At 38.6% G+C, this 12,372-nt stretch overlaps 1 protein-coding gene across 1 annotated transcript in view; it reads left to right on the top strand.

Moving 5' to 3' along the window:
- Positions 1–52: 52 nt before the first annotated feature.
- Positions 53–12,372, top strand: part of PHLPP1 (PH domain and leucine rich repeat protein phosphatase 1) — a 213,732-nt gene continuing 201,412 nt past the window's right edge. Inside the window, exons 1-2 of the mRNA XM_077777552.1 lie at positions 53–249; positions 358–623. Coding sequence (XP_077633678.1) covers positions 53–249; positions 358–623 — 463 coding nt within the window. The remainder of the gene's footprint in view (positions 250–357; positions 624–12,372) is intronic.

The raw sequence follows: 12,372 nt of genomic DNA, 5'->3' as shown, positions 1-12,372 counted from the left end.
CCCGCCCTGCCCGCCTCCCTCCTTCCCGCTCCCGGCGCGTGATTAATATTCAATGAGCCCAGCTACGCGGCTGGTTCGCCCCGGCGAAGTGGGGGGAGCGGGCGGGGCCTGCGCTCCAGAGCCCGCGACCCGGGCGGGGAGGGCGTGTGTGGGGNCGCGGCCGCCTCCGCCTCCTCGTCGTCGTCGTCGTCGTCGGCCGCTGCCGCCTCGCACTGCCCGGGCGCCGCCGCCCTCTCTGCCTCCTGTTCGGTCTCGGCGTCCCTGTGCACCCGGAGCCTGGACAGGAAGACGCTGCTCCAGAAACACCGGCAGATGCTGCAGCTGCAGCCGTCGGACCGGGACTGGGTGAGGCACCAGCTCCAGCGCGGCTGCGTGCACGTCTTCGACCGCCACCTGGCCTCGACCTACCTNGGGGGGGGGCGGGGCGGCCGTGGAGAAAGCGCCTCCGCCGCCCACCCTATACGTGCAGCTCCACGGAGAGACCACCCGGCGCCTGGAGGCGGACGAGAAGCCATTGCAGATCCAAAATGACTACCTCTTCCAGCTGGGATTTGGGGAGTTGTGGAGGGTGCAGGAGGAAGGCATGGACTCGGAGATTGGCTGCCTCATCCGCTTCTATGCAGGTAAGGGGATCACCTGTGTGTTCACGTGTGGGTTGTAAACCCTTCCAGATACCGAGGAGTTGAGCGCCAACCAGGAGTAAACGCGGGTCCTCGGGAGGCTTTGTTGCTTCCTTAGAGCTTTCACGGGCCATCTGTGTAGGACTACATCGAGCAGTTTGAAAACCCGCGACTTGCTGTCAGTCTTGAGGGCCCAGAGGCTGGGAAGCGACGTGGAAAGAGGTGGCCCAGCCACCAGGAAGTACAGGTGGCAGGTACTGATAAGAAAGGCGGCAGGACTTAATTTTAACAGGGATGGCGCTTCCTTCAGGCCTCCCCGCCTGGGCATGTGGGTTGGAGGCGGTTTGGGATTGCAGGTAAACGGTCTCCTGCCCGGAGTACCGAATGGGGGAAATGACCATCAGAAGTGCTCTAGGTCACTTTCTCTCCATTTGTCCCGGTTCGCCATTCTCGCATGACTCCTAGGAGCTCCTTTCCCGTCACCCGGTGCACTGTTTGGCTGTCTTGCTCGTGTGCGCACTTAGTCCTCGCTAGCAGGGAGGACCCTTCTTCCTGAGACTTTTCCCCAGAGCTTTTTTGCTTTATTGTCAGTTTCACCTGCGAGTTTGATTCTCACGTCCAAAGTGATGTCTGATTTCTTTTTCTCATTTCTGATTTAACAGCCTTTCTAGCTAGATCTGACCGTGACCGTGTCACTTGCAGCAGGGATCATAGTAAGACTTTTAAGTGGTTGCCACCTCTTGAGATGTGATCTCGAATCCTCCTCATTCATTCATTCATTCTTTTTTTTTGTTTTCAGTTCTAGATTGAAACACCTTTTTCTTTTCTCTTTGTTTTTTTCCAGCTTTTGGAGATATGACTGACATATTAGATCTAATTCCTACTCTAGGGGTGACTAATGTTTCTCTTTTGATAAAAGGCTTGGCAGGTGCTAAATTAGGCAGGTACTAACTAGGTACATCCTGGTTGTTATATTTGAGCTTTGTATTTGTTTGCATCTTTTTCTTCTCTGGTCCGAACAATTATGTTCTTAGTGATAAGAAATTTCATTTAAAATAAAGTTAGCATAGCAAAATTAAATTAGAAGACTTAAATCTTCCCCAGATTTACAATTCTAGTGTGTAGGTGCTGGTGGGAAAGTAATATTTGTAACTTGATTAAGCTGTTGCCATTCTTTCTAATTTAATGTTTTTGGCCCAACTGGTGTCTCAGTGGCAGTTGAGTCAGATTGAATGAACAAATCTTTACTCCCACACTGCAGTATGCAAGATCAGTAGCATTCCGGGTGAGATGACCCTTTGAGTTTCATTGAAGTTTTAATATAATCCAAGTGGATTGCTGATGGAGTTTTGTCTTCTAGAGAAAACCATATCCTAATACCATAGCATTTGCTATGTATCTGAAGATAACACCTCATATGAATGACATGGCTTTCAAAGTGTATGGCCTAGAAAATTGGTGCTTTATTTGTTTATTTTGTAATGTAGGAACAGCAAGTGCATCCTCTTCTCTTGGGGCTCATGCAATTTGTAAAATATTGTTACTTTACAAAAGCATTACATGGTAATCACACTTGGAGTGAGAATATTAAGATGAGAATGATAAATGCCCTTAGAACCAATCAGTTATGTTGAATGACATATAGAGAGAGGAAGGGATATGTGAAATAAACAGGATTGAGCATTTCATACATAAAAAGCCCTGCATTTCTCATCTTCCTGTCAGTCCTGATAAATGTCCATGGGAAAGGTTTGGGTGTCCTGGTCATGAAATTTAAATCTTTGATTCCCTTAATTATCTCTTCAAGTGTGTCTAAAATATTCTAGGTGATATACAGTGGGTTTTTGTTTGCTTTGTTTTTTATGCTTATCAATCTAAAAGTGACAAATTTTCTTTCTGGTTAAGTCAGATTTCTGGTATGGGCATTTTGATCTTTTGTTTATGAAAAGCAGTAATTGTTTTCTTCTCTCTGAACTTATTTGCTTCATCTCTGTATGCACAACATAAATACATATATACTTCTGTGTACATGCTTGTAAAAATAGCTAATAAAATAGGGACGTCACAGGCAGTATCCAACCTGTCTTTGAACATGAAGCCAGTGTACACGTGTCCTAGAAGGAAGATGCTTGTAATAGAGAGGTGTCTAGTTGTTTATTTTGGTTTTTACACAGCGTTGAGCCTATTCTAAATCCAGGGTATACACAGAACGTCTCTGGTGATATTCATTTGCCATAGAACCAAATGGAGCATATAGCACTTGAACTTCTGCAAGGAGGTCTAGTTATGAACAAAAGGACCTTGTTATAAGGTGGTCCTACTAATTATTGGAACACTGTCAGGACTGCACAGGCGAGTGAGGGTTGTGGCTCGCTGGAGGAGGTTCCTAGAAATTACCCCGGCAGTGGAATGAATGTAGGACACCCGACAGGAACGTGTTACATTTTGGTAGTAATTCTTTTCCTAGGAAAAAGAGAATTACAGTTTATTTTAGATAAAGGTGTTGTGTGCCACAGTTGTTTTTATAATTCTGTGTATAACTTACTTTTAAATTTCTTGCTGTGTGTCTTTTTGTTTATATGTGTAGTTGGAGTTAAGGATAGATTAGGAAGCTGCCTTTGAAGCATTTTGAATACTTTCCTGTATTTAAATGAGCTCATTATCTGCTCTCTAGTTGTCTAGTCAGTTGCTTTTTTTTTTTTTTTTGAGAGGTTCTTGTCCAGCAGAGAACTTTCATTCTTTTGAAGGTCACCTTTCAAAGGAATTTTAGTATTTATAACTTGACTCAAGTTATTCTTAAAAGTCTTTAAAAGGCATTTGCAGTTGCTTTGAATATTTAATACTTATTTGGGTAAAGTAAAATGAAAGTCTTTAATGAGGTATAGGGTGTTGGAGAAAAGGTGCTATCTAATTACAGCATTGTTAATGAAAACTTAGTTTGAAAATTGTTACTGTATTTTTTTTAAAAAAATTTTTAATGTTTTATTTATTTCTGAGAGAAAGACAGCAGTGAGCAGGGGAGGGTCAGAGAGAGAGGGAGACACAGAATCTGAAACAGGCTCCAGGCTCCGAGCTGGCTGTCCGCACAGAGCCCAATGCGGGGCTTGAACCCACGGTCTATGAGATTATGACCTGAGCCGAAGTTGGACACTTAACCAACCGCCTGAGCCACCCAGGCGCCCCTGTTACTGTAGTTTTCAAGCATTCTTTAAGCTGACTTAAAATATGACAACATTTAAGTGGCTGTATGTGAAGTTACCGGTCTTAAGTAATTTAAGTACGTTAACAGTTAATTTCCTTTGAAAGTTAACCATCTTAAATTTTTCTTGGAAGAGAGTAATTTTAGGTTAAAAAGTTTAAAAATTTATGTGGCTTGACCTAAGTTATGGACTTCAGAACATTAATGAGCTTTGTGTTGTGGACTCCTCCGGGAGTCTGAGTGATTGGCCAAGGGCAGTGTTAAACTATATACTTTTTGTCTCTGTTCTACCACCTTTTAGATTGAGTGGCGTAGCTATTTCAGTTCCAAATGTAATAGTGGGAAAGGATGTTGGCAGCGTGCAGAGCACACCCACTGTGCTTATTGAATATTAGACAAGATATTTTTATGTGACTTTTGGGATTGCTCAGGAGAACAGTCTTTCAACCCCTCTCCTATTTCTTCCCTTTTTCTCTTTTGGGAATGGTCAAACCTTACATGGTTTCCTACATGGAAACCGAGAAGGGGTGGTTCAGCATTAAGCTGTAATATTGACCAGCAGGCTCTTATTACTATAATTACAGCAGTATTGAGTAACGTGGTATGAACATGTGACACCAGTGTTTGCTTGAACAGTCCTTTCAATGTTAAGAACAAAGGGTTTAACTTTAATTTTGTTCTTTTACATTTACATTTTATATTTGTTTTTGATATAAACTGCCTGCTCTCTTTTCCTTCATAACTGTGGTTTGAGAACATCTATTAATATGTTGGGTTTTATCATCTTCACAGATTTTAAAGGGCTTTCAACATAAATTATCTCATTTGTCCTTTCAAAAACATTATTAGGGAGGAGTTGATGTCAATCCTCTTTTCAGAAAGAGAAACATGCACAGAGAGGTTTGCCTCTTGCTTGTGGTTTTTCAGTCTTGGCAGAGCTGAGAATAGAGAGCTGGGCTATTCTGTTTTGCAATTCATATCACTTTCCATGAATCGATGCTGAATTTCATTTACACTTGAATTTTTCACTTGGTTAGAAGCATTCAGAAAATATGCTATTTTTGTTGGTAATGAGGTGATATTATTCTCTAGTCCAAAGTGGTATTCCCTGTGAAATATTGATGGTCCTATTTTTTATCATGCTGCCTTTAAAAACCTCAAGTGCCAAGACTGGCAAATAAATAGGCAGTACAGAAGGAGTACTAAAGTGTTGTAAAGTAAATATTCTGGCTGCAAATAGTGATACTTGCATTTAAGTTGCTAGGAAATGAAGTTTACTTAATGACTCTTTTTTTTTTTTTTAAATCTGACCATGCCTTTATTTGTTAAACAGTAAATCTTCATTGGGTATAGAGAATTAACACTTCATCTGAAGAGTGGATAACTTTTCAGGGTGGAGATGTGACAATTCAGTTCCTTTAAAACATAGCCTTACTTGTCAAGTACTGAAAATATACATCATAGAAAGTTTGCTTAAGTCTTTTATTTTAAAGTGGAATTACTGGCACTTTAGTGATAGTGCTTTATTGGTGTTACTATGTTATTGTTATAATTATTTTTTATAAATTCATACATTATATAGGGCTAGGGAGTAGGCTCTTCTCCCTGAGAACAGTTGCTTCTAAAGTTCTAAAATGTGTGCTTCTAAACAGTTGCTTCTAAAACTTCTAAAATGTGTGTCTTTTGTGCTCAGTGACATTATGTAGGGAGAGGAGATGTGTGTAAGTTTGTAAAATTTCTGGGTTAAAAGTTATATCTTTTTGTTGCTATAGGATTGTTAAATCAGCCACCTTAAATGGTTGGTTATCCAAAGGTCATTATTTTTTAAAATGCAAAGTGTTTTGGTTGTTTCCTACTTATTTCTTTTTTAGAGCCCTGAATTTGATTTGTTGGTAACATAACAGTCATTGACATTCTTTATGATCCAAGCCAAGTGTAATACTTGGCATTTTAGTTTAAACATTTGTTGAATTGAATTTGTGGAATTTTGTTAAGCAGCTGGTGGTGTATGCCCTGATTCTTCAGCCTTCCATCCTGTTTGGGTCCCCAGGGATGTGTTAAACACACATGGACGCAGAGGCTTTTCTCCCATGGCAGCAGATTTTAGACGTGCCACATACTATTAATATCTTCTGTTTCACGTGAGTGAAGCTCTATGTGGATTTTAAGAGAGCAGTTCTCTCTCAAAGTTTTCTTAGAGTTAACAGGTGTTTTTTTCCACCCTTCTTTTCAAAGACATCTCTTACCTCAACTTGGAATTGAACTTAATGAGACATCTGTCAAATGAGGCATCTTAGATTTAATGATTTTGTTACGTGCCAGGGTTGAACACAGTTCAGTGTATCTGGACAGGAGACTGGTTTAATTGTTGCACAGTGAAAGTCAGGAGATCCTGAAGCCACTAGGAAGAAAAGCTTTTCCTTTAAAAGAGATGCCTGGCATTTTGAAAAAGAGAAGTTACCAAAATGTCTGGGAAAATGAAGCCTTAAAAAAAAGAAAAAAAAAAAAAAAAGAATCCCACCTTCTAAAACCCACTCCACCTCTTTAATCCCCGGCCTCTGGTGAAGCACTGGTAATGAGGGGTTTTGAATCTGGCCTCATGTCCCTGTGCTTCTGGGGCAAACCCTTTTTTTATTCTTACCTTTGGTTTTCTAAAGATAGTATAATTAAAACAAAAACTTTGACCCTGTGGATTCCTTAGACATATAAGGTATTTATAATCTAAGTCTGTGTGACTGGTTGTGTTTTGATTTGTTTGAAACTTCAACTCCAGGCTTTGGGAAATTCTGATGAATTTGAAACTCATGGTTCTGGAAAGAATCGATTTTAATGATATTTTGATTAAGAAACATTAGGATATTTGGTTAACTGTGAAACAGCAACTCCTCCAGGTTGAGTGATCCTGTCCTTTGGAACCCAGCATAATGACAGTTAGGGCGTCTCTGAAATGTTATTGCACTTCCATTTAGAGGTGGAATGGTTTTGTTGTATACCCTGTGGGCCTGCTATACCTTTTAGTACGTTTAATGAAACAAAGCATAACCTTCCCCGAAAGCCAGGTTCTTGCTGGAACAATTGTTTTTCCTGTTGTATTTTTACATTTGAGATTGCTTTAATACGTTGTAAAATGTATTTAAAGTTAAGTGTTCAGGTACAAGTCCAGTAGCTTCTGAGTTTGGAACCTAGAGGTTCTATTAGATAAGGAGTGGAAAAAGTCTATTTCTAGGTTATACACATTTTATAAGTTTGTAAATATCAATATTTTAGCAAAAAAACAAAAATTCAGGATTTGGGGCATATACTTTCCCAAATGAAGCTTGCTAAAATTAAATTAATGTCATTTCTAGTTATTGAAAGCATTCAGTTGAAGACAGAGCAAAACTTGAAATAATTTTGCTTTAGACCATTTAAATAAGGAGTGACAAATCTATTTAGAAATCTGAGGTTTGAGATGATTTGAATTGGTTGATTTTTCTTTTTAGCTTTGTTTTTTCTCCCCTGTATTCTTTTCTAGCAGGAAGAGTTTTGTATTTTTTGCTATCTATTTCTACAGACTCATACATTTGGTAAAAAATTAGAGAATGAATCCTGTCATATACCTTTTTGTTAATAATATGTTAGAATATTTGGGCTTTCTTTTCAAATATGAGGCATGTTTTTAAATCTAGTGATAGTATGATCTGTATTTGTTTTCATTGCCTATTCAGTAATTATCTGGATTTTACAGTCAGTTCACTCCTGATACATGGTCCACGGGATGAAACTTTATGCCCAGAACCAGTTTGGTTTTTTTATCTTAATTGTCAATTATGAGAAATGTATTCCTTAGGAATTCTTTTTCCCATTCATATATTTTGAGAGCTTGTCTGGCTCTGGTGTCTTAGTCCTGAACGGGTGTGACATTATGGTTCTTGAGTTTGGCTGATGTGTCCTGGGGTCGGGTGAAAGTAGCCTTGTTTGTTTGTTTTTCTAAAATAGTTTTGGGGGAAAATACGGTTTTATCTCACACTCTGAGAAAAAATGGTGTATAGTTTAAGGAAATTAGTCTGAAAGTTGGGAAACTTGGCCTGACCTTGGGCATTCATTTTATTAACCTATCCTGGGCGTTGCTCTCCTGGTGAGGAGTTCGGAGTGGAGTAAGTCTAAGATCTTTTTCAGCTCTTTAACATACTGGGGCTCCATTCGAGAACCTTTTCTTCCCATTAGGAAGACTAAAAGTTGTAGTTGTTTTGTAAGACCTGTCGATGGGTTTAAAAGAGTCAAATCCCCTGCATATTCTCAGAGAGAAAGGGATGAACTTGGACCTCATATATGCAAGATAACCTGAGGTCAGCAGCCAAAGTAGACCCTTTTTTTGGTGTAGATTCAGATGAAGGACAGCATAAGTAATGCTTGACTCATTCTCTCCATGTCAGCCTTACCTCCCAACCTAGACCTCAGCAGGCTGGAGATGATTTAAAGAAAACATCCTTTTAAAAGTTAGAGGTTTTTTTCCCCTTAATGTTTTATTTTATTTTTGAGAGAGAGAGAGAGAGCGAGAGAGGGGTGGGGGAGGGGCAGAGGGAGACACCGAATGCAAGGCAGGCCCCAGGTTCCAAGCTGTCAGCACCCAGCACCCATAAACCAAGAGATCGTGACCTAAGCCGAAGTCAGATGCTTAACTGGGTGAGCCACTCAAATGCCCCTGGAGTTTTTTCTTAAGTTGATATATAAAGCAATAATAATAAGCATAATTCAGTTTATCAAGTTTACTGTAATGATAACTGTATTTGAGGTATTCAGATATACAAAATTTACTGGTTTGTTAGCTTTAAGTTTTGCTGAGCTGTGCTCCTGTCTCCTTGTGCCTAGAGTCTCAGGAGAAAAAGCACTTAAAGAAAATGAAATTTTTTATTATTTTGATTAGATGATAGAATTTAGGATCCCACAGAGATCCTAAGCGAGTCCATAGAGGTTAAGTACCTGGTCCAAGATCATTGATCAAGTCATTCTCAGAATTAGGAATAGCATACATGATTTGGATTATCTGTCCATTAGTCTTTTTTTTTTTTTTTTTTTTACGACACTGTGTACTTCTAAATTTGTGATCTTTGGATCCTCCTCACATTTAGGATTCAGAATGAGAGTTAAAAGAAAGTGGAGCCTTGCTTCACACATTTGGTGGTTTCTCTGTGACTTCAAGGTATTTCTGGTTTCATTTCATTCTCATCAGTGCTTTTGAGAGGTTGTCCATCACTTTGATGGATATAAGGGTTGTGGGCTTCTGATGGAACTGTTGGATATCTTAATTGCATAGAAGGAAATTAGAATGTTACCCCTTGGGGGATTTACTGATAGAATTTAAAGTTGACAGATGGTTGGCTGAGAGGGCTTCCAGTGCTAGAAAATCAGAAAACCAATGGTGATTTGTCTAGTACTTTGAAATTGAAATTGTTAGCATGGAAGTGTTGTAAAAAGAAATCATTGACTTTTAAAAGATACTTGGGAGAAAAATTTAAAAAGAGATTTTCAAAAAAACCCTCAAACGTGCATTGAAAAGATTCAGTGTTCATTATATTCTTTATTTCAAAAAATTGTTTTAAAGATGTCTTCTCACAGTGAAATGAACGTAACTCATTCAGGCACACATGCTCAGTTCTACTTTTGTCTGATATAAAAAAATCAAAACAACTGACTTCAGTAATCTTTGGGCTCTTGTTGTTTGTTGGTTTTGGAAGTCTTTATCATGAAATCTCCTGTTTTGAATATCTCCTTTCTCTAAAAGAGGGAGAGAGGGAGAAAAACAGAAAGAAATTCTTGCTCCTGTTAGCAAAAAGACAGTTTGTGAATATTTTTAAGGATGTGAGAGAGATTTCCTTCTATATTAGGCTCTATCTTAATTTAAGCATTTACCTTAAGCAAAAGTTTTAGCTTTCCTTACAGGGAAGTTAATCTACTGAGTCAATTAATTCCTCAAAGATGACTGTTCATTTTTAATATGAGGAAGAGAACTTTTTGAAGTGCAGAAGTACAAAAGGGTAAAAATACATTGCATCTGACATGTAGAATATGTACTCCAGATGCTGAAACAGAGGAGAAATTTCTCTTGATGGTCTCTTGGAGAGGTGGTATGGCTCAGGGCAGCTGACATTCAGTTTTATGTAATAAGGATCTCTCCTTATGGAAAGAAGTAAACATTACTCTGATTGAGGACACTCATTCTCTTATACATGCCCCACACATGCATTGTCCATTGAATGTTGAGGCAGGATGTTCACGGGAGGTGAAAGTCATATTTATGGATGGGAGGGAGGACGGTGGGGTAAATGGTCTTGGGAGAAAAAAAATCTTGATTTTGAAAAATATGTGCTGTTCTTAATTATGTGGGTCATTTTTCACATCTTAATTGTAACTTTTTAACATTGTGAGTGGCCTATTTTTAACCCTTGCTCACTTTTTGTTTGATATTTGCCTTTTTCCTACTGGTCTATAGATTTGGTGGGTATATTGAGGGAAACTAGCTTTATTTTGTAAGCCACTAATATTTTCTTTACCCATTACACTTTTATGTCAGTCTTTCCCTTTAGATATTCAGGGTTCTGTGTCATGCTTAAAAAGACTCCCTATCCTAGGATTAAAAAATGAAATTTCTTGTATTTTCCTGTGGTATCTTACAGTTCTATTTTCTATGGTGAAAATTTAAATCTGTTTAAGAAAGATAGAAGGTAGAGAAGAAATTGTGTCAATACTTTTTGTTGAATAATTGAGTTATTTCTTCACTGATTTAAAACTCCACTTTCCCTCAGTTTGTCTTTTAACTGATAGAGATTAGAATCTATGATATATATAGAACAGTATAGATTTAGAAGCTATTTTGAAATTGTTGAAGAAAATAGGGAGAAGGAGAAGGATGCTTATCTGATTTCCATTACATTTCTTTTTTACTCCTAAATTCCCAGGAGCAGATTGTGACCATTACTTTCAAGACTCATGTGCTTCTGGAATATGGATGAGTCAGAATTCTCTTTTCCTATGGATACTTTTGTCATCCTGAAGTAGCTGGGATGGGAGTGGAGTCAGCTGGAATATAAAATGCTGATATATATACACGTGTACGGATACACGTGTATATATGTGTTCTATAAATGTGTATGTGTAAATATTTATATAACATATATATTGCAATATATATGTTGCATTAGGGAGCATTCAGCTGCTTATTTATGCTGAAGATATTCTTTTATTTTTTTCTTTTTCCTTTTGAGGAGTTTCTAGGGACTACTCTGAAGGTCACTGTGAAGCACACAGGATTTATCTTTTGAATAGAGAAAAATGAAGACTAACATATTTATCAGAATCAGTAACAGCTCTGCCAGTGGTGCTTTGAGGTTTTCTTTAGTTGACCTGAGAAGGGATTTCTGTTAGTAGCTCTGAATGGAGATGACAAGAATATAATGTAAAATAACTCTGAGCTAAAAATTGTTCTGTGGGACCAATATGCTAATGGCAGTCTTAGTGCTTTAGTGTTGTAGGTGAGTGAGGTCCCTGGAAAGATAAAGTATTTAATGGAGAGAGGGGAGGGGAAAAGTGATAGATATCAAACCTAGGAAGCTCAAGTTAGAACATCTACCACATAAGCAGGCTTTCATGGTCTAGTGACCAATTCTTGGTCATGTGACCACAAGACAAAAATTGTACTACTGTTGCATTTCGTGACCTTATCAGACCCTCTTTGGTGGAGAACTGGAATTCTTTTTTGTAGGCTTTTAGTTGTATTATCTAAGTTCAAAATTATCTTAGCTGGAGTGGATTCTAGACTTGAATCCATGAATTTTTAAGGGGAAAATCTCCAGACCCATTGTCCTAAAATACTAAATAACGATACAGTTGCCAAACTTATCTAGGTGTTTACAAGAAACATTTCTTCCACAATGACAAGCCAGATGGCATTTTTTTTAATTTGAAGAAACAGTTGCAAAAGAATTAAACTTCCTCAGCATAATTTTATCCTCCTATATATAATGTTCAAAAAATTGAGTAATATTGTGTTATTTAGGAAACATATTGTCCTTACTATATACTAGGTAGTGTTTTAAGTCCTTTAAATATATTAACTAATTAAAAAAATTTTTTTAAGATTTATTCATTTTTCAGAGACAGAGTGTGAGTGAGGGAGGGGCAAAGAGAGAGGGAGACACAGAATCTGAAGCAGTCTCCAGCTCTAAGCTCTCAGCACGGAGCCTGATGCGAGTCTCGAACTCACGGACCGTGAAATCATGACCTGAGCCAAAGTCGGAAGCTTAACCGCCTGAACCACCCAGCCGCCCCATTACCTAGCTAGTTTAATTCTCATAACAACCCTCCTAGGTAGACCAATTTATTACTTCATTATTACAGATAGAAGACCTGAGTTACAGAGTTGTTTAGTAACTTGTCTGGGTTTGTACAGTGAGTAAGGCACAGATGATATTCAAGTCCAGGCATCTGACCCCACAATCAGCTAGTTAGTACCCACCTTGTTTTGCTGAATGTGGAGAACTTATTCCTAATAACCTTCTGGGGCCAATTTGAGCA

The sequence above is a fragment of the Crocuta crocuta genome, unplaced genomic scaffold, assembly GCF_008692635.1.
Source record: "Crocuta crocuta isolate KB4526 unplaced genomic scaffold, BGI_CrCroc_1.0 scaffold36, whole genome shotgun sequence".
Lineage (NCBI taxonomy): Eukaryota > Metazoa > Chordata > Mammalia > Carnivora > Hyaenidae > Crocuta > Crocuta crocuta.
Note: the sequence above shows the minus strand (reverse complement) of the source record. Positions and strands in the feature narration are given on the sequence as shown.